Genomic DNA, 23086 nt, shown 5'->3' on the forward strand with positions numbered 1-23086 from the left:
GTGTGGCTGAGCTGGTACCTAGGGCTCTGTGGGAGCTTGAGGACTCCCTCGTGACCTCTAGATGATGCTACGGACTACAGATCTGCAAGCGCCTCTTATACAAACCTGCATAATACTCCATGTGAGTTTTAAGGCTCAACAAATTATCTCAGAGCTTCAGATGAGATCAGAAGCCACAGTTCCCTTCAGCCCACCCCACCACAGGGAACCCTAATCCCTGCTTGCAGAAGAAAGGTGGAGTTAGAGCATAGGGTTCCTGTCTAGCAAAGGGGTCAGGTTATACACTAGGGTTTCCGTAATCTTGTGTCTAGAAAGAACTGGGAGGAAATGGAAGTTTGCAAAGAAACTTTTTGTCCCCTCAGTACCACATTTCACACTGTTCTAGAATGATCCATTAATGTATCCAGCTCTCATGAGACTGAGGATTTCTTAGAAAGAGATTATATTTGATTCATCTTTTTGATCTGGTGACTTGCAAGGCCTGACACGTTATAAGCAATTAGATCTTTTATGATTGATGGGCGGGTTGAATCTTCCTACATTTTGTTATTGCCGCTCTAATATAAATGCTGAAAGCAAGGGCTTTCAAATGTGCCCAAAAAGAGAAATAGCATCCTGGCTCAGTCTTCAAAAGCACCCATCAGGAGGGAGTGATCGTGCCTACTGACAGGTTAGCTCTCTGCAACACCAGCCAGTCTCCAGAGGAATTCTAAGCCTACCGGCTGGATGGAAACACTCTCACTAGACATATGCATGACAGCAATTGCAGAGGGTTTTGAATATGAGAAGTATCTGACATGGAAACAATGAAATTCTGAGCCCAATTCCAGCTTCTGGTTGCTTGACAAGAGACACATTTCCTTTGCAGATTTCAAAGATGTTAAAAATGTTTAGTTAAGACTCCAGATGGCAGAATATATTAACTTTAAGCTTCAGAATTATTAATGTAGTCCACAGCTATGCTGTCAGCTATTGTATTTTCTGATGTAAATGTAGTACAAATAAGAAGAGAGATATCTTTTCTATTAAGTTTCATAATCCTCAGCTACCCAAGACTTTAAAAGAAACCTACCCTGGAGAGTCGGCTATATTCCCAGACACATTTGAAACTTAAAACCAATAGAAGCAAATGCTGCAAAGAGATTTGACGATCCTTTTTAAGATTTCATAAGCAAAAAGATGAATAGGCCAAGCTAGGGTCATTTACCAGTTTATACATTAAACTGACAAGGATACTTAGATATATTTGCGGCATTGGAAGGCGCTTTTACAGTTTTGAGAGGAATCGTGACATCTTAGAGTAGTGAACAGGGACTTTGTTTTTCGGTGTATCCTATGTTGTGATTTGCAGTTCTGCACCGCGATCCTAAAATTTGCAGTTGAAACTGTGCTTTAGAGAAAACTACCTGGCGAAGATGGAAATGCTGTATTTTCTTCATTCTACATCTATTGAGTGGCATGCAAATCAAGACATATCACTGTTATAAACTTCCTACACAGACAATCTTCAAAAACAAGAAAATCCATAGAGAATATTGTGAGCAAAGAAATGAATAGAGCAGTCGGAGACAGGAAGCAGTTAAGGAAATGTCAGTCTGATTGACTGCCAAACACATGGCTTATGGACAGCTGAAAAAACACATATCAGGCAAGGTGACAGTACAACTGATTAGACTACCTGGGACACATTTCATGATTTGATGTCCAGTAGAAGTGATGACAGCCGTCCTGCTCAAACCAAGACAGCTAGCCCTCAGTTATCTTCCCTTTCCAGCATGCTTCTCAGGGTTTCTGTGACCTCCCCTCCAAAAATAGCTAGTATTAGTTGGCCAAAGACACTCAGAGCCGAGTGTGGTAGTTCAGGCCTGGAATCACAGCGTCTGAGACAGGGAAACAGGAGGTTCATGAATTCAAGGCCAGCTCTGGCTACAGAGTGAGAGCCCATGACTCAAAAAAAAAAAAAAAAACAAAAAACAAAACAAGAGAAACCAAAAAGGTATTCTGGGTGGAGGAAAGAGACTCAAGGGAAAGATTTTAAAAATGAATTATACATTCAGTGGAGCCCACTGTAGTGCAAAGGACACAGAGATCACTGGCTCTCAGCCTGCGGGTCATGATCTCTTTGGGGGGTGTCAAGTGACCTTTTCACAGGAGTGACATAGCCTGCATATCAGATATTTACATTATGATTCCAAACAGTAGCAAAATTATCGTTATGAAGTAGCAATGAAAATAATTTTATAGTTGGGGGTTAGCACAACATGAGGGACTGTATTAAAGGGTCCCAGCAATAGGAAGGGTGAGAACCACTGCTCTAGGGAGTGTTACCTGGCGTGAAAAGTAGTTGCCCTTCCTGCTGCAAACAAGCAAACACCATTTACTTCTTTGTGCAACTCCCCTCCCTTTAATCTCACCAGCATTCTAGAAAATAACAGAGTCTAATGTCCATTTTAGTGTGCATTGCTGTGATTCCATGTGTTAGCCACATTGAACAGAAAATAGGAGGTTATTTGGTTTCAGAGCAATTCATTTTATTTCTAATCCTCTGCTATCTAAGACTTTAAAAGAAAATTACCCTGGAGAGTCAGGTAGATTCCTCAACACATTAGAAACTCAAAACCAAAACAAATGGGATTTTCTTTTTCATCAGAAACATAGCTAAAGAACGCACTTTTTTTCATTTTCTTATGAAAAATCATTCAAAAGCAGGAAAAAGGGGAAAAACTTAAAAGTGAAACTCAAATACTGGCAGAAGCAGGTACTGTAAGCCCCAGATTATACCATGTGTGTGGGCTACTTAAAAGGAGCCAGAACCTAGTGAAAGCCAAGTAGGAGATGGGCAGAGAAGAGGTCATGGGAAAGGTGTCTGTACTGGCTACTTTTATGTCAGCTTCGTAAGTCATAGTCATCTGAGAAGAGGGAGCCTCAACTGAAAAATTGCTTCCATAAGATCAGGCTGCTGGCAAGCCTGTAGGACATTTTCTTTTTTTTTTTTCTTTTTTTTCTTTTTTTTTTTTGGTTTTTCGAGACAGGGTTTCTCTGTGGCTTTGGAGCCTGTCCTGGAACTAGCTCTTGTAGACCAGGCTGGTCTCGAACTCACAGAGATCCGCCTGCCTCTGCCTCCCGAGTGCTGGGATTAAAGGCGTGCGCCACCACCGCCCGGCTGTAGGACATTTTCTTAATTAGTGATAGATGTGGGAGTGCCTAACTCAAGGTGGGCAGGGCCATCGCTGAGCTGGTGGTTCTAAGTTCTATAAGAAAGCAGGTTAAGCAAGCCATGGGGACCAAGACAGAAAGCAGCACTCTGTAGCTACTGCGTCAGCGCCTGTCTTCAGGTTCCTGGTCTGCTTGTATTCCTGCCTTGACTCCCTTCAATAACGGACTACATTGTGGAAGAGTAAACCTAAACAGACCTCACCTAAAACAATTCAACAACAAAAACATTCAAGAATATATATGATCTAACTAAGGTAGTGCCCAGAGAAAATGCCAGTGCTTTAAGTATGTAAGTACTAATAACACTAAATATGAATAGGAAAATTTCAAAATAAAACATCAAATTAAAAAAACATGGAAGAACAACAGAATCAAGAAATAAATTAGTAAATAAAATGCAGTCAAGGGAAAGCAGGGAGATTGGAACCTGAACAATACATTATCCATACTATAGGATATTATCAAGCAGAAAAAAAAAAATAAACCTTGAAAACGTACTAAGTCACAAAAATCCATCCACTCAACAGTTCTGCTTCTGTGAAGTGAAAGGCAACCATATAAGCAGAAAATAGCTTAGTGCTTGCCGGGGCTTCATGCTAAGGCTTGGGGAATGTCTGGAAGGAAAGGTTTAGAGGAAAAGAGTTTCAATGGGGAGAGTATTAGTTATTTTCTTGCTGCTGCGAGAAAACACCATGACCAAGCCAACTTACAGAAAGAAGGGTTTATTGTGACTTATGGCTCCAGAAGGCTCAGAGTGCACACATATCACAGGAAGCTGGTCATGGTGGTAGATGTGCATTTTCAAGGAGTGATCAGTGTGAATGGGACTTATAGCTTAATATGTCATTTTAGGGGATGAGATATGGTTCAGATGGTAATGCCTGAAATGCACCAGACTCTGAGTTCAATCCACAGCACTGCATAGAACTGTGTGTGTGGGGGGGGAGGGTGTCCACCTATAGTCCTAGAACTCAGAGGACAGAGGCAAGAGGAACAGGAGTACAAGATCATCCTCATCTACATAAAGAGTTCAAGGTCAGTCTGATGCATACACATGTGCACGTGTGTATGCACACATGCATATATTTACATATCTGTATATATGGAATATATGTTCCTTAAAATAGAAGTCGTAAAGCCTACATTTCCATAATTCTGTGTGAATATATTTAGAAAACTAGATGATATACAGAAATTAAGAAGAAAAAAATTACTAAAACTTCCCCCAGTGAAACAAAATGCCAAAATGGATGATTACTAGGGAAGATATACAGAAAGTTTTTAAGTGGCAGATACTTGTCCTTCAGGACGTTATCAGTCCCAAGAGGTTCTCTAGGGGCAAGATACTTCATATTTGTGCCTGACACATGGCAGGACATTTGACACACCTTCTCCAGCCTATTTATGCTCTGGCACTGTCAGAAACTGGAACAGTGAGGACGGGTGCCCTAGTTTTTATTGCTCTGATGAGATCATGACCAAAAGTAAGCTGGGAAGGAAGGTGTTTATGAGGCTTACACTTACTTCTACGTTGTAGCAGTTCATCATTGAAGGAAGTCAGGACAGGAACCAGAGCAGGCCAGGAACCTGGAGGCAGAAGCTGATGCCAAGGCAACAGAGTTGCTTACTGGCTTGCTCCTTGTGGCTTGCTCAGCCTGCTTTCTTAAAGAACCCAGTACCACCAGCTCACAGAAGGCATCATTCACAGTGGGCTGACCTCTCCTGATGTGGGAAGTCCTTCTGTATATGTGTTGCTTTTATAGGTTAATGAATAAAGAAGCTGTCTTCAGTCTGCACCTGGTAGAATAGAGATAGGCAGGGAAAACTAAATGGAATGCTGGGAGAAAGAAAGCAAGGTGAGGGAGATGCCGTGTAGCTGCTGCTAGGGACAGATGAGTGGGAACCTTGCCAGTAAGCCACAAGCACGTGATGATAGACAGATTAATAGAAATGGGTTATTAAGATGTAAGAGCTAGCCAATAAGAAGCTAGAGCTAATAGGCCAAACGGTGATTTAATTAATACAGTTTCTGAGTGGTTATTTTGGGAGTCTGGGCAGCCAGGAACAAACAAGTGGTCTCCTATAACACTCTCCCACATCAATCACTAATTAAGAGAATACCCTACAACTGCATCTTATGGAGGTATTTTCTCAATTGAGGTTCCCTCCTCTCGATAACACTAGCTGCGTCAAGTTGACACAAAGCTAGCTAACACAACGGGCCAGTAAATCAAGCTGAAGTCACCACCCTGACTTTGACATAAGTATATACCAACCAAAGGTAGCTCCCTGAACACTTCTATTTTTTTAAAGGGTACAAAGAAAAGGCCCGATTTCAAAAGTGAAGCCATCTATGTAGACTAAAGTTTTTTTGAATTCAGGCAGGAAAGTTCAGGCCAGCCTCAAACTCGCTATGCAGCAGAGAATGACCTCAACCCCAGGACTTTGCACATGCTAGTTCAAGCACTCTACCAACTACACCCTCCAGACAATTTTTCTTTTCCTAATGCTTGTGGGGTGTGTGTATGTGTGTACATGTGTGTGTATCTCTTGAGGCAGGATCTCTCCCTGAAGCCAGGACTCCCATTTTCTCAGCTAGTCTGGAAGAGGTCCTCCCATCTCTACCCCACTCAAAGAGCAGGTTATAAGCTTGCACAGAGTGCCCAGCTTTTTATGTGAGTGCTGGGATCCAAATTCTGCTTCTCTCAGTTATGCAGCAAAGACTCACACCATCTCTTCAGCCCTGAATTAATTACATGTACGTTTATTTTACTTATTGAACACATAGTGCACATACCTATGGTCAGAGGACAGTCTTGAAGAATCAGCTGTCAAACTCCAGCATACCAGTTCCGGGGGATTGAGTTCAGGCTGTCAAGCAAGGCAAAAACCACCTCTGTCTTCTTAGCCACTCCATTAGCTCCCCAAAATTTCAAAATAATTTATTCAATACCTTTTTCAGGGTCTTGGTGTAAGGCCACAATATTTTACCCTCTAGGAGAAAGCCGGCAATGATCAATTGGCTATTTTATGACTTGCATCCCTACAAGGAGGCCAGTGGCCCCAGAGTTCTAAAAAATGAAAGATTCTTACACAATAAGGAGAGGGAACTGCCTGGTCATGAGTGAATGGATTGCTGGATTGATTAACAATGGCCCTATTCTCATGCTAAGAATGGCCATATAAAAACTAGTTAACCTCAATGTAATATCTCTAGATGCTCACTAGTTATGCTGTTTCACCCATCAGGCTGTAGGTCCAAGGATATGTGGCGTCATTATAGATAGATAAAGAGTAAGATGCCATAGCCAAACTCAGTCTTACATCATGTACAACACAAGACAGCAGTCATGACATAGCAAAAATACCTGCATGCATTTCCAAATATTTGGGAAAGAAGTGAATGCCAGCCTAAGTTGAGAACTACTAACATACCAAACATTAGTTCTTCTGTGGATGGCAGGGGCAAGATGACCTCCACTGAGAAGCTTTATCTCCTCCACCAGGCCTAAGATACATGCTTCTCCTGGATGTTCCCACTGTGACAGCAGAGTGGCCATACAGAGCGAGAGGTAGCGAGACTAACATATGAAAGAAGCCAATTGGCACAGATAGAAATCCTTCTCTACCTGGGCTATGTTACAACAGAGTAGGAAGTAGAAGAGCACCAGTATACAAACACAAGGCAGATACTATGAAAATTACCTACAAAGCACAAGAACTCATTTGACCCTGGGCTCTTCTTGAGCATCTGTCTTCCCAGTTCATTGGCCAACTTCCACCCTCAAGAGAACCATTTTCTTTTCTTAATAAACTGTCTATAGCTATCACTGTTAGTCTCTGTTCTAATTTATTGTTCTGAGTCCCAGAACCTAGAAACCTCAGTGGGTGGGGTCTGTATTCTGATCCATGTCTAATAACCAGGACCTCTTACTTATTTTAGCCTTAGCTATGACACATACGGTAGGCACTGCAATTACTAACTTAGCCCTCCCCACTGCTGCCTCATGGTGACAGTCCTTGGCATCCAAAGGATAGCAAAGATGGTCGATATGAAGTTCTGGACTCGCAGTCTGCCTTTAACACACATAACAATAAATATATTTTGACTGGTTTTTGTTTGTGTTTTGTTTCTGTTTGTTTTTCAGCACTACGAATCCAATCCAGGCCTTTGTTCATGTTAGGAAAACTATCACCAAGTTACAGCCCCAGCACTAGTAAATAGACTTTAAATAAATGACACCCACAAAAGAGCTCTTCATCTCAGGAGAACATATTTGGGGGAAAGTTTGGCTTTTTGTTTTGTTTTGTTTTGTTTGAGTTTATTTAATACTTCTGGGTCCTGGGTAAGCAATTGGAGTTTTCCTAAATGTTTGAAAGTTACTTTTACTTGTTTTAGATTGTGGCCTTTTGCTTTGTTTTTGTTTGGGTGGGAGTGAAAAGTTGTTATAAAAGTTGGGGGTGTGTTTTTTATATTTGGTTGCTTGCTTGCTTGCTTGCTTGCTTGCTTGCTTGCTTGCTTGCTTGCTTGCTTGTTTGCTTGCTTGCTTGCTTCAGATAAGGTCTTGCTTGGTAGCCCAGTCTGGCCCTGATCTCTCATGCCTCCTGACTCCGAACACTAGAATTCCTGGCTTGCACCACTACAGCTAGTAAGTGTTGAAAAAGATATGACAAGTTATTTACTCTTACATTTCAATTTCAAAATAATCTTTTGAATAGTTTCTACGCAAGAAGACTAAATTATTTGCACTAAAATTTATTTAGAGATAAATAGCTTTATATTAGTTATTCCATTTTATTGAAGGTTTAACAATCTGATTAAAGATCTAATATATTACCAAAGAAGCATATTGTATCCCTGCCAATCAATTATCTTTGTTAATGTACCAGAGCTTAAATCAGGAAAAGAAAATATAAAGTGTGACTAATAACAATTAAGGCATAATTGTATTTCAAAATGAAAAGAAACAGAAAAAAGAAAGATCAATGTCTATCAAAAGCAATATCACAATATTCAAATTTATTCATAACTTTTTCAAAGCACCAGAAAAATGTTCCTACCTAATCTAAGTACAAGATTTCTTTTTCTGCTTATCACATCTAATATATTAATGCATTTTGTTCTAAACATTTGCTATAAAACTGAATGCATGGGGTATGGCATCCTTCTCTGGAACAGTAGCTGTCACTGGGACTTCAAGTCCATCATCTCTTCCTTCTCCTGTGTATCAGTCTCCATGGCAACCGGAGAGGTACCAAGTTTCGATTGATCTTGCTTAGAAAGAGGATCCCAAACAGATACTTGATTCAGGGACATACAAATGACTTGAGGGTCTTTAAGTTTGGAGCTGAAGATACCTTAAAGCTGGACTTTCTTTTTGAGATAGAGATGTAAATGATCAATTTCATGCTTCCCCTAGCCTTCCATGAGAGGATAAATAACAGGCAGCAAGAGCAGAGAAACAAGTTAGAAACTAGTGCCTCTTGCCCCTGTTGTTCCTAAGATCCGAAGCCAACCATACTTGATATAATGGGTTAATCTATTCACCTTGCATAAGTTAGGGAAAGTTATTTGCTATTTATAACCAAAAGAGATGTGACTAGTGAGCACATGAAATGGTACCAGGGATGGGGGACTTGCAGGGATATTGTTTAATACTAGCTCTAGTACTGTTTAAAGAAAGAAAGAAAAAAAGAATGCCAGGCAGCGGTGATGCTCACCCTTAATTCCAGCACTCGGGAGAAAGAGGCAGGTGGATCTCTGTGAGTCTGAGGCCAGCCTGGTCTACAGAGTGAGTTTCAGTACTCCCAGGGCTGTTACACAGAGAAACCCTGTCTCAAATAACTGAAAGCAACTAAAGAAAAAAAGAAAGAAAGATAAAATCTCTGAGCCTGGTACATGCTTCAATCTCAGCGCTCTGGAGGCAGAGGCAGGCAGATCTCTCTGTTCAAGTCCAGCATGGTCTGCAGAATGCAGTAAGGACATACAGAGCTCCATAGTGAGACTGTGTCTCAAAAGCCTAAACCTGGACTTAGGCGTGTGTGTCTGTAGTCCAAACCTCTCTGTATCAAGCTATAACAAAGTCCCACATTCTGTTCACCCCCTTCCTCTGCCCCAACACCTTTATCTAGAAAGAGATCATCAATGTGAAAGGCAGCAAAGCTTGGGGAAATCAGACTACATCAGCATGATGGTGATGAGGGGGCCCTGGGGAATCCAGCAGGATATCGTGAGGGTAGAATTGACTGGAAAAGGAGGTCTCTCTACAGAGCAATGATTGTTATTATTTCAAGTGTATTCACAAGGAAAAACGCCTGTTCTCTGCCTTTCCCTCTCAAGGGTTGGTCATTACCTTTTGTTTTGCTTTGCCCCTAGAGCAGTATCTCCGACATGAACTAATCAAGGAGAATGGAGTATGTGTTCTGCTTAGTTCCAGAGGCTCCAGTCTGTGGTTGCTTGTCCCAGCTGCTGGGGCAAGACACTATGGCAGCAAGAACCATGTGTGAAGGGGCTTCTTCACCTCATTGCAGACAGGAAACTAAGAGGAAGACAGGAAGGGGGTAGGGACAAGATATCACCCAAGGGCCAGCCATCAGGGTTCTACTTCCTTCTGGTAAGCCTCACTTGGGAAGCCAGAAACCTCTCAAAGCAGCACCATGTGCTACGGAGCATTTAAACCAGGATTCCAAAGACTGGTGCAGTCCATGTCACATTCAAACCATGACAATCTTTCTTGCAAAACTGTTGTTTTCATCAATGCCGGCTAAGGAAACACACTTGCACACAGGTGGCACCAGCACACTACAAAACCATTGGTTTTTGAAAAAGAGCATTTGATTGGAATTACATAAAAGAAAATAATAGCATTGAGGCAGGGAGACAGGAGCCAAAGTGAAAAAGGCAGAACCTCTTGAATTTTATTTGAAAGAAAAGGGAAAAAAGCACTTTGCACTCAAAAAAAAAAAAAAAACTTTCATTCAAAAAGCAACTGGAGGCAGCATGCGTATATTGAGGAATAAAAACGCAGACTTAAAATAACTGTGGCGTAGGAGCTACCGTGGCAGCACACAGACAAGAATGGAAGGGTGGCTAACCAAATGAATATGCATCCTGATTCTTACCCAGCAAAAACTAGCAATTAAAAAGATATTTTAAAGATTCATAAGCCATTTAGAGTGAGCTGGATTCTGAAAAAGGTAAAGTATTATGCCTACATTCTAATTACTTGGAGAATGTGTGCTTTACAGGGAAAACGCTAGAAAATTCTCTCAGTTTTAAAAGGACTCTCACTCGATTCTTACTATGAAGCAATGCATGTCATTTATGGAAATCATCGAAGCAGCAGAGAGAAAGGAAGAAGAGGCCAAACAGACTTTAGTACATACTTCATTGTGGTTTGTAACAAATATCCTTCTGAGGAAGATTAAGGTATATTTTAGACAGAAAAGGGCTCTAAAGCATATTCATTTTTAAAATTACCATACATTGGTTGTACAAAATAATGGATTTATACATGACATTTTTATCTACGCATGTCACATACTTTGATCATATTACACCCCCCCCCAATCTCTTTCTTTGGGCATTCCTTCCCTTCCCATGAATCTTCTTCCAAATATCTCCTCCCTTCTGCTTTCAATTATTTTTTTTCTGTTATTATTTAAAAGGCATTCTACAAAGGTGAGAAAATGTAAAATTTATTTTTTGAGTCTGACTTATTTCAGATAGCATGATAACATTTCCATTTCCACCCAAGCATTATCTTTTTAAAACTTTCTTATAAGGACCTTGCATTGCTGGGTACTAACTTTCATGCACTGCTGCATTTCCTTTAAGATAACTTTTCCTGTACAAGATCAACTCAAAAAAATCAGTAGCCCTCCTATACACAAATGATAAAGAAGCTGAGAGGGAAATCAGAGAAATATAACCTTTCGCAATAGCCAAAAATAACATAAAATATATTAGGGTAACACTAACCAAGGAAGTGAAAGACCTATTTGACAAGAACTTTAAATATTTGAAGAAAGAAATTGAAGAAGATAACAGAAAATGAAAAGATCTTCCATGCTCTTGGATAGGAATGGATCAACATAGTAAAAATGTCAATCTGTAGATTCAATGCAATCCCCATCAAAATTCCAACACAATTCTTCACAAACTTTGAAAGAACAATAATCAACTTCATATGGAAAAACAAAAAACTCAGGATAGCCAAAACAATCCTATACAATAAAGAAACTTCCGGAGGAATTACCATCTCTGACATCAAGCTCTATTACAGAGCTACAGTAACTAAAAACAGCTTGGAATTGACATAAAAACAGAGATGTTGGCCAATGGGATAGAATTAAGACCCGGATATTAATCCATACACCTATGAACACCTAATTTTTGACAAAGAAGCTAAAATTATACAATGAAAAAAAAGGAAGCATCCTCCACAAATGGTGCTGGTATAACTGGATGTCAACATGTAGAAGACTGAGAATTGCCATGAGCAAAACTCAAGTCCAAATGGATTAAAGACCTCAATATAAATCCAACCACGCTGAACCTGACAGAAGAGAAAGTGGGAAGCATCCTTCAATGCATGGGCACAGGAGACCACTTCCTAAATATAGCCCCAGTAGCACAGACAATAAGAATAACAATAAATAAATGGGACCTACTGAAACTGAGAAGCTTCTGTAAAGCAAAGGACACAGTCAAAAAGACAAAGAGGCAGCCTACTGAATGGGAAAAGATCTTCACCAACCCCACATATTAGACAAATGACTGATCTCCAAAATATATAAAGAATTCAAGAAATTAGACATTAAAATTCTAAAAGACCCAATTAAAAAAATGGGGTACTGAACTAAACAGAGAATTCTCAACAGAAGAATTTCAAATGGTCAAAAGATACTTAAGGAAATGTTCAACTTCCTTAGCTATCAGGGAAATGCAAATCAAAACAACTTTGAGATACCATCTTACACCTGTCAGAATGGTTAAAATCAAAAACACTAATGATAGCTCATGCTGGAGAGGATGTAAAGGGAACACTTATCCATCACTGGTCAGAATGCAAACTTGTACAACCACTTTGGAAATTAGTATGGCGGTAACTCAGAAAATTGGAAATCAACCTACCTCAGGATCCGACAGTACCACTCTTGAGAATATACCCAAAAGATAATCATACTACAAAAGCATTTGTTCAACTATGTTCATAGCAGCATTATTTGTAATAGCCAGAACCTGGAAACAACCTAGATGCCCTCAACTGAAGAATGTATAAAGAAAATGTGGCACTTTTACACATTAGAGTACTACGCAGTGATAAAAATAATGACATCTTGTATTTTGCATTCAATGGATGGAATTAGAAAACACTATCCTGAGTGAGGTAACTCAGACCCAAAAAAATGAATATGGTATGTACTCACTCATAAGTGGATACTAGCTATAAACAAAGAACATTGAGCCTATAGTTCATAATCCTAGAGAAGCCAAATAATAAGGTGAACCCAAAGAAAAACATATATAGACCCACCTGGAAATTGGAAACAGAAAAGATCGCCTGACAAAATTGGGAACATGGGGTTAGGGGGTAGAAGGAAGGGGAGAAGGGGAAGAAGAGGGGAGAAGGAGAGGGTTGAGGAGAACTTGAGGGAATGGGATAGTCAAGATGGATTAAGGACAGATATGAGAGCAAGGAAAGAGATATCTTGATTGAGTGAGCCATTATTGGGTTAACAAGAAACCTGGCTCTAGAAAAATTCCCAGGAATTCACAAGGATGACCCAAGCTAAGACTCTAAGCAATAGAGGATAGGGTATCTGAACTGGCCTTGCCCTGGAGTCAGACTGATGATTATCTTAAATATCACCATAGAACCTTCATCCAGCAACAGATGGAAACAGAGTCAGAGACACTGTTTCAGCACTGGACTGAGCTCCCAAGGTCCAGTTGAAGAGTAGAAGGAATGAGAATATGAGCAAAGAGGTCAAGACCATGAAGGGTTCATTCACTGAAACAGTTTACCTGAGCTAATGGGAGCTCACCAACTCCAGCTGGACTGGGAAGAAACAAGCATAGAACCAAACTAGTCCCTCTGAATGTGGTTGACAGTTGTATGGCTGGGGCGGACTGAGGGGCCACTGGCAGCGGCATTGGGATTTATCTCCACTGCATGTACTGGCTTTTTGGGATCCTATTCTCTTTGGATGTATACTGTGCTCAGCCTAGATGTACCTTCCACAAAGCAAAGGGCTCTTAGGATTAGAGGAGGTAGGGTAGGAGGGTGTGTGGAGGGAATGGGAGGAGGGGAAGGAGTAGGAATTTGGATTGGTATTTTAAAAAAAAAATCTAACAAATTAAAAAAGTAAAATAAAATAAAATATACACACACAAAAGATCTAAGAGTTAGTTCATAAGAAGCCTGAGCTAATAGGCCAAATAGTGTTGTAATTAATATAGTTTTTTGTGATTATTCAGGTCTGGGCAGACGGGAAATGAACGAGAAGCCTCAGTCTACAGTCATTTACTGTAGAGATCTAATTTTTAAAATCTCTTGATAATTCTTTGAAAGATCTTAAGCACATTAGCACATTTTTCTTATGTAGAAAGACTGGCATATTTTGACGAGCACCAAGAAAACTCACTTGTGATCCCATTGTCCCTGTTGACATTTTATTGTACGTTATTCTTTGTTTTGACTGTGTACATTTCTTCTAAAATACCATATCACAATACTACTTTAGGATAATACTTTTAATTTAATATGTAAAACAAGATTATTTTTAATTTAATAAAAATAAAAATTGTAAAAAAAAATAACCTCTTTTGATATATCAGAGGCAGCCACATCTGCCTTGGGATGAATTAGAATTGTTTTTTTCCAGAAATATGATAAGCAATAAATCATTGCTGATTAACTTCTGACAGAATAAATTAAGAATTTTAGTCCTGAGTGGGACACTTAAAAGCCAGCATTGTTGAGTAAAAAAAAAACCTAATTTCTTTAAGCTGAAAGTTCCCAGGCACTGTAACCTGAAAATTTGCCTTCCGAAGAGAAACACTATGGAAGTTTAGTGAAAGGCTTCCATACATGTAGACCAACAGGAGGAGGTTTGCCTGGGCAAATCAGGTGTTATAGCTTGAATGTGAAATGTCTCCCACAGACTTGTGTTTTTGACTAGATAGTCCCCAGCTGCTGGAGAAGTTGTAGGAGGTTGTGGGGATTTTAGATAAAGCAGAACTGCAGGAAGTAGATCGCTGTAGGCACAGTGGGGTGGGCTTCCTCAAACGTAAGCAAGCTGTGTCTCGAGCTCACCTCTGCAGCCCCTATGCCTTCGCCATCATGGCAAACTGAGCCACAGACAAAAATAAATCCTTTGTTTGCTTGTCACACATATGGTGACCGTGATGAGAAAAGCCAACACAGTAGAGCCTATGCAGTGCACTTAGGATCTTGGCTGTCAGTGACCATATGGAGGGATAAAGCAGCCCCCCAATGGCTGTGGAGCCAGAAAGAGTGAGTCCGACATAGGGATCTGCAGAACCAGCAAGAGCCAAGGTGGGAATGTATCTGCAAGCAGACATAGCAAGTCTTCAGGAAAGAGTAAACTCAGCAGCAGCGTGCAGAAGAATGGGACAAGAATGGGGGAATAAGGACAAGGATGGCTACCCAGATCTGGAAGGCAAATCCACCTCCACTACCAACTGTCACCCAACCCTCCTCCCTTGCCACACACAAATGGAATGGAAGGAAGGAAAATGTGGGGGTGGGGAAGGACCAAGAAGAGTGGGCCCTGTTCTGAAATTGACTATTTTAACCGAAAACAAGCCACTTAAAGTTAGAAAGGTAGAGATGAGCTTTCACCAGCATGTTCAAATTCTTCTGAAATAGCCAACTGCTAAAATGTTATGAGGATCAATTGTAGAAAACAAATTTTATTAAATGCATCTGGATCATATGCAAATTTTCACTTTCTTTTTTGAAACGGTTGTCCCTGTTTGTAGCCCAGAGAGACGACGAACTCATACAGATCTTCCTGCCTCAGAATGCCAGGTGCTAGGATTGCAGGCGTGTGCCACCGTACCCACCAGTATGCAAATTTTGTATTTTTCTACCCTCTAGATAGTGAATTTATTTCCATGTCCCCAGTCTACTTTACATTATAACAAATGCACATGTGATATAATTAGAACACTTATAAGCAATAAAAATAGCTCTTTACAGTATAAGTGCTTGTCCTTATCCCCCTTCGTTAAAACTCTCTCAAAAAGCCCTGACAGCCATGCCCAGGCTAGGGCATGCTTTATATCTGATTCTGTATTTAATCATTATTAGAGAGTTAACCATCACAGAAGTTTGGTGTGCAATGTTCTTCCAAATTCACTTATATGGGAAGTGACCAACATGTTTCAGATTTATCCTACTGAACTGGATTAAGCAGAAAAATCACTCATTTTATTAAGGGTTTGTGCTCTGCTCTAGCTTTTACCTCGGGATCTTAAGAAGCTAGATGACTCGGGGGCCTAACGTTCCAACAATGATCTAAGCAGGACAGATTTATTGAAAGTTCGACTGCTATTCTTTATCTCAGGAAGGAGAACATTCTGGTAAGTTTTTCCAAAACCAGAGTTTTGGAAGAGTTATAAAAAGTTACAGCAATGATATATGGCTTCTATCAGCTACTTTTCTATTGCTGTGAAGAAACACCATGACCTCGATAACTTACAAAAGCAAGCATGATGAGCGGTTTGCTTACAGTTTCAGCAGGCGAGTATGTGACCATCAGGGCAGAGAGTATGGCAGCAGGCAGACAGGCTTGGCACGGGAGCAGTACCTGAGAACATACATCTTATCCACGAGTATGTAGCAATGAGAGTGAGACTGGACCTTTTGAAACCTCAAAATCTACCCCACAACAAGATTATATCTTCTAATCCTTCCCAAAGAATCCTGGGAACCAAACACTTAAATAAACCCTATAGGAGTCATCCAAATTAGAAACAAAAAAAAAGCATGCTAAAACGCTAGCATTCCTCATCTGAGTTTCCATCCGTCTCCCCTCTATCTGCTCCTTTTGTAACAGGCCCCCAGGCCTTAGCACAACTGGCACCATCATGGAAGTACCATTCGGGCCTGGGAACATAACACATAAGAAGCAACACCTGCCAAAATGTGAATTAAAACCCAATCCACCCAAGTCCATAGTTCTGGGAAGGTCCCTAAATGTGCTAACCTTGCTTTTAGGCTGCTGTAGTTTCACTTCTGGCTAACTCTTCTTGCTGAGATGTGTCAACCTGGGATGTGCTTTTTGCACTTAAAAGCTCATCATGAGGGCTGGAGAGATGGCTCAGCAGTTAAGAGCATTGCCTGCACTTCCAAAGGTTCTGAGTTCAATTCCCAGCAACCACATGGTGGCTCACAAACATCTGAACTGAGATCTGATGCCCTCTTCTGGCCTGCAGGCAGACACACCAAATATTGTATACATAATAAATAAATAAATATTTTAAAAAGTTCACCATGAAAGAGGGTCCAGATTGCACTTGGGGTCCCAGACACCAGTGTAGTTGCTGACTGGTTAATAAAGACTTTCAATTAACTTAAACCCGTGTCTAATTAGTCTTTCCTGGTGAATGGCTCACAATGCTTTGTTGATTTATGTTCTAAACATGTAGTGATCGCTCACTGTGTTCTCATCACATGTTCCAGGGCTTGATCTTCTCAGTCTGTACCAGTGACCAAAAAGCCCCTTTAATGCCTCCTTACTTGAATTTGAATTATATACGTCATGCATGAAAAAGGTTAATAAGCTTCCTCTTGAGGTGTTGGGCCTATGTTAAAGTTGGAGGCACCATGGAAGAGGAGGCCCTTGTAAGTTTCAGTGACACACGAGCTGGAGCCCATGGTTAGGAAGGGCTTTTTTGCTCTGCTTTTTATTCTCATGTGTTACGGAAATGCACGGGTGGAAACTGTTGGCCAGTAGAGTTTTACATAACTCTAGTTTGGCTCTGAGTGATGTGAGGACTCTAAACTCTTCCAGGTCAGCACCCATGGACATCACTGATTAAACACAAAAAGATCGACACGTTAAGTGAAGGAATCCAGGCATTCTATTTTTCTACTTAAGCACACAAACATGGCCTGGTGCTTTGGAACGGCTCTCTGCCTTCCGGGCAGGGCCTTACATACACAGGCACTCCCTGCTCAGGAACAGAGTGGTACAAAAGGCTCAGAGTGTCAGAGAAATAGTAATTTCCTGTTACCTCTAATTTATTATCTATGCCCAAATTATCTTTGGTAAAAATCTTTAAAACGAGGAGTTTCCCGTCCTCCCTCATTCTCATTTTCTTCTTATTATGATGTAGGGGCATGGCATGGGGAAAGTGTAACTCTCAGGACCTTTAGTCTGTGGTTTAGCCAAGAAAGAAAAACAATTAAAATTACAAATGCTTAAAATTAATCTGAGTCCTTAAAACTAGATATTACCATGGAGACCGGAGCAGGATCTGTCTCCATGGAGATCTGGATGATTTTTTTTCCCCTTAAATTATTATCATTTGTTACAAATTGTCAATTTGGCCAAGGAACAGAAGCAAATGAATGAATGAATGAACATACTCATCTCACATGAGAGAATTTATTAAAAGTAAGTATAATTTTCTTCTGTTTCTTATTTTTCCAATGAGTGGGAAAAGATTCCAGGACTTAATTTTCCCTCAGCTCACAATGTCTAATGGAAACATTTATGATACAGTTCCATAAATCTACTGAAAGGAATGAGAAAAGATGACTTTCAGAGAAGGCATTTCTAACTCAAAAGCAGCAGGCTGGGACAGGGTGAGGGGCTCTATCCATGAGCACTCTAGCTGCGAGGAGGTGCTCTCGGGCAGTGTCATGGGCTAATAACGGACTAGAGGTACCCATCCGCTCCCATGATTTACCGTATCTCCCAGACAGATATTCTCAATATGTTCAGTGAGGTCAAACCGACCTTCTATTACACGTTAGATAATGAGCTGCAGGGAAAAAAAATCCAAGTTTAAACAGCAATGAAGAGTTAATCAGAATTTCTTCTAGTTACACACTTCATCTGTACTTGCAAGTATTAAAGGCTCCTGATGAAGTACTCCACGGAGAGAGGTCGCCCAAGCGGTAAACGCAGACCTTAGATGTTTAATGACTGAACTTAAAAATTACCACTAAATATAGTTTAAGGAAAGTTTAAATGTGTCATAAAATACGGCAATCATCAAAAGCTAACATCATGGGTTTGCTGACCTTGTTCATTTGTAAGTGTACACTCAATATTGTGCTGCCTTGCTAGCTGAGATGTTCGATGACAGGTTGGTTTTGTGAAAGGGCAGCAGGGTGTGGCCAGCTTCAGAAGATGCTACTCTTCCTGAGTTTTTACAGAAGAGTCTCATAGTGCATGTTCTAAAGAGGTCTCAAAACACTCGGGTATCTCTCACAGAGGAAACAGGCTCTGGTTTCTGTGGCCTCCTGGTCACAATGTAGAGCCTTTTTATATATGTGTTCCTATTTGTTTTCTTGTGACTTTAGGGATGGAGGCCAGGGCCTCCCACTTACAAGACAAGCACTCTGCTACTAACTTACATCCCAAGCCCCTTTGTCCACCAGTTTAAAGGCATCTTATCATCGTATCTGATATATGTGGGTGCTTCATCAATATTGAACTTGCCACCATCAACATTAGAGCTTACACTCAAGCAAAACTTGTCCAACACATGCTTTCTTCAAAAGACACACCACACACAACCTTCTCGTGCTTAGAGACACCAGGCAGCACTTCATCCTGGTGTCTGTGGGCATGCTAGCAATAACATCATCAATAAAAAGCACAGAGATGCCAAAGAGACAAGGTAGCGTAAAACAGACCACAAGACCGACATCTGTGAGAGGAAAAAGAAGGCAGCGTTTTGCCTTATTTCACCTTAATTGCGAACATACACACTGGGGGGAAACACTGAACCTTTTGGCCTCTCTGTGCATGTGAGCATGATGGGAGGGCTGTCTCGAGTACGATTCTGATTCACAAATAATCATCGATTTACATAAAAAAAATCACAGGAAGTCCTGCACTAATCTGTAAAATCCATTGAGAACACCACCAATTGTCCTAATATATATAATTTTATGCTAACTGTATGCCAGGTTAAATAGTAATGGGGGTTTCACCTACTATGCTCATACAACAATCCTAAAACTACTATTTTGCAATGGCGGAATTAGTCCCGGAGCCATGGAATCACTTGTCACCTAGCCACAGGGCTGTCATTAAAATCTAGAGCCCAAGTTCATCTAACGGATTTATTTTCTTGTGCTGTAATACATAGTGTTGATTATTCTGTCCGAGACATACGTGTTTACTGGCTAATTTTATGTCAACTTGACACAAGGTATACTACTCAGAGAGGAAGGCGTCTCAATTGAGAACCGCCTCCCTAAGATCAGGCTGTACACAAGCCTGTAGGGCATTTTCTTAATTAGTGATTGCTGTGGGAGGGCCCAGTCCATTGTGGGTGGTGCCATCCTTAGGCTGGTGGTCCTGGGTTCTACAAGAAAGTGGACTGAGCAGCCACGAGGAGCGATTCAGTAAGAGCACTCCTCCGTGGCCTCTGAATCAGTTCCTGCCTCTAGGATCCTGCCCTTTTGGAGTTCCTGTCCTGACTTCTTTCAGTGATGGAGATACAGAATGTGAAAATATAAGCCAAATAAACCCTTTCCCTCCCCGAAGTTTCTTTGGTCATGGTTTTTCCTCTTAGCAATAGAAACCCTAAGGAGGACAAAGTGCTTTGCAAAAATTATCTCAATGATCTTTGTCTTCCTTTCTGCACCCTGATATGTAGCAAAGCATATGACACATTCATACTTGCTGAGTTGACTTTAATTCTTCTCCCTTGAGAACACAGGAACGCTCTATGCACGCTCAGAAATGAGGTGCGTAGAGTCCTCCCCTGAGCTTCTTTCTCAGCAGGCCCCACACTTTTCATTTGCTATTGACATCCATGCTGCTTGCAAGCTAACTTCAAGGCAACAGTAATGCAGAAGGCAGCAGAAGTGCTGTCTTGTTGAAAACCCTTTCTCATCAATAACTCACAGAAGCAATGTCTATTATGATCCAGATCCTCGTGGCATAAAAGGTCCATGGAAGAGCTAAGTGTTTTGCTTAAGGGTAATGAAGTAAGACATACACAAAGCCAAAAGGCAGTACTTAGGACTCCACCCCTGCCATAAGCAAGTACGCTACCAATGTGAAGAAGTCTGTTTCCATAAGAAACTATTGTTGAAAAAGAGACTGTTTCCCTGGGTAGCTGTGGATTTTGTGCCTATATAATCTCTCACACTGAGTTTCTTGCAGGCAGAGAGTATACTTTGGAATGAGAAATAAAAGAAGAAGGAGTGGGCTTTGGAAATGTAGTGAGTAGACAGGCCTTCGAAGAGTCTGCAGAACAGAAATGGCAGGTGTCGCAAACAGTTCAGGAATGGTTGTGTCCACCCAGGCCTAAAGTCAAAACCACTCATCTCTCTTCAAAGGCAAAAGCATAAAGTAGACAGTATCTATAACTCCTTTCCATGTCTGTCTTCCCACTTCCCTCCAATATTACAAATATTCCGAAAATAATTACTGTAAGAAACTTGACCAACCAACCCATTTTAGTTAGGGTTCAATTGCTGTGAACGGACAGTTCAGAGGTTCAGTCTGTTATCATCATGGCGGGACATGGTGGCATGCCAGCAAACATGATGCTGAAGAGGTAGCTGAGAGTTCTACATCTTACAGGCAACAGAAGTCAACTGAGTGCCACCCTGAGTGATGCTTAAGTAAATGAGACCTCAAAGCCCCCCCACACACAGTGACATACTTCCTCCAAAAAGGCCAAACCTACTCTACTACAGGAAAGCCACACCTAATAGTGCCACTCCCTATGGGGGCCAATTACATTTAAACTCCCATGCCCCCCAAAAATGTATCCACCTTTCTCCAGTGCTGACATTGTAGCTATTGGGTACTTTAATGAGAGAGGAGAAAGAGAGACAGAGAGAGACAGAGACAGAGATATGCATTAGTCTATGCAGAATTCCCAAAGCACAGAAGAAGGCCAAATGCCTGGAGTCTTGAGAGCCCCATCTTCAGAAGATGATGGACTTAAAAGGAAGTTCTCCAAGCCTTTCAATTTTCCATGCGAACACACAACCCTGCATCTTTATGTGAACTTTAAGTGTGATCAAGTAAGAAAAAAAAAGCACTGTGTATGCCAAATTACAGTAGCCTTACCCAAGGAAAGACTAAACGTTGCTCCCTCTGGCTGGAAGTGTCTTCATGAATGATAACCTGTAGGTTGCTAAGGGGCTGCTCTCAAGTGAGTCCACCTCCCCAAGCCCTGGCCACACAGGTCCTCTGCAGGAACCTTTCTTCTTGCCAGTGGGCCTGACTTCCTAATAGGACTTCCCTTTACACGTAAGCATTGTGTCAAGGGGGTGATTTTCAAGCCTATTAAATGACTCTCATTCCTTCCCACTGTGTAGACAGACAACTAAACTCTCTCTTAGCCAAAGTACTGACTGGGACAGGTCCTGGTGTGTGCTGGGGAGCAGTCTTGGAGCCTTCTAGCTCGCTTTGATATGGTCACTGCTCTGTGGAAGGTCTGCTTCCCCTCCTTTCTCTGTGCCACTTTTCTCTTGTTCATCTTTCTTATCTCTTCACACTTCTGTTCTTTGATTTTCTTCTCCTCTTTCCCATTCTCTCTTCTCCCCTATTGTTTCCTGTTACTCTGTTACTTTGTGTCCACCTGCTGCCGGATCCTTCTCCTCCCTCCCTGGACCCATGGACAGCGGCGAGTGTTTGGCTCACCAGGAATACACCAGCACTGGCTTCGAGTATTTCTTGTGATGAGAGCGGAGGGTTAGGGAGCCTTTGCGCTCCAGCAAGTCCGTGGGTCCAATCTCATACCACTGCTCTTTACGTTCGAAAAAATCCTGACAGGTGCTCTTGAAGGTCCCCATATCTGTGCCCGAGTTGAGAACAGACTGAACTTCCCTCAGCACCGGTCCAGTTCGGCGTAACAAAGACCAAGATTCCGTGTCTCTCGTCTCCTAAGCAACCTGGGAGGGGTCATAGAGAAGGAGGAGCCAATGAAAGGTGGGGTTTCTTCCCTGTTACTAACCTGATTCCGGCTTCTGATTGCTGATTAAACTACATTTCCCAGGATGCAGTGAGAGTGACAGTCTGCACAGACTTTGGAAGGAGGGCTGCAGGCTAAGGATTTGTAGTTGCACTGGCTCGCTAGCCTAACCTGAGCAAGGGGAGATAAGGGCAGACAGTGCAGAGAATCCTTTAAGGTGAAATAGCAGTGGTAGCCGTTTTAAAGGTCCATGTGTTACCACCACACCTCTGCTCACAATTAAGTTTAACTAAAAGAGAGCAAGAGAAAACCTTAGTCCTGGAAAATGACCCACCTCTATTGCCTGGCAAACAGTAGAGCCATTCAGCAAATGAACAGTTTGAGCCGCAAAAGACTCGGTTCCAGTCCCAGATGCTGAGCACTGCCTTCTTCCTTTGACGAACAGCACAGGGATGGACCTGCGCAGTGTGGGGGAGGGGAGGAGCAGAGGAGGAACTTAATCCCTTCGGAATACGGAGGAGGCCAAACTATTTCTAGAACCCGGAATTCAGCTCCCAGAGAACCACCAAGATTTCTTCGTTATAACCTCTGACATTTTGTGACAACGCTAATTCTTGCCATTACTGTGTTGTGTCTTCTCAGTGGGAAATGCACAGGTGAATATGATACGGATTGACCTTTACTCAGAATACCACAGCCACCAGAAGGTACTGAAAGATT

The 23086-nt window shown here is 41.4% G+C and overlaps 1 protein-coding gene across 1 annotated transcript in view; it reads right to left on the bottom strand.

Moving 5' to 3' along the window:
• The window catches only part of C1H9orf135 (chromosome 1 C9orf135 homolog), a 94664-nt gene extending 72417 nt beyond the window's left edge, over positions 1-22247 (bottom strand). Inside the window, exon 1 of the mRNA XM_038317774.1 lies at positions 22096-22247. Within this exon, the coding sequence (XP_038173702.1) occupies positions 22096-22247 (152 nt within the window). The remainder of the gene's footprint in view (positions 1-22095) is intronic.
• Between the last annotated feature and the right edge of the window lie 839 nt (positions 22248-23086).

This window comes from Arvicola amphibius, chromosome 1, assembly GCF_903992535.2.
Source record: "Arvicola amphibius chromosome 1, mArvAmp1.2, whole genome shotgun sequence".
In the NCBI taxonomy this organism is placed as follows: Eukaryota; Metazoa; Chordata; class Mammalia; order Rodentia; family Cricetidae; genus Arvicola; species Arvicola amphibius.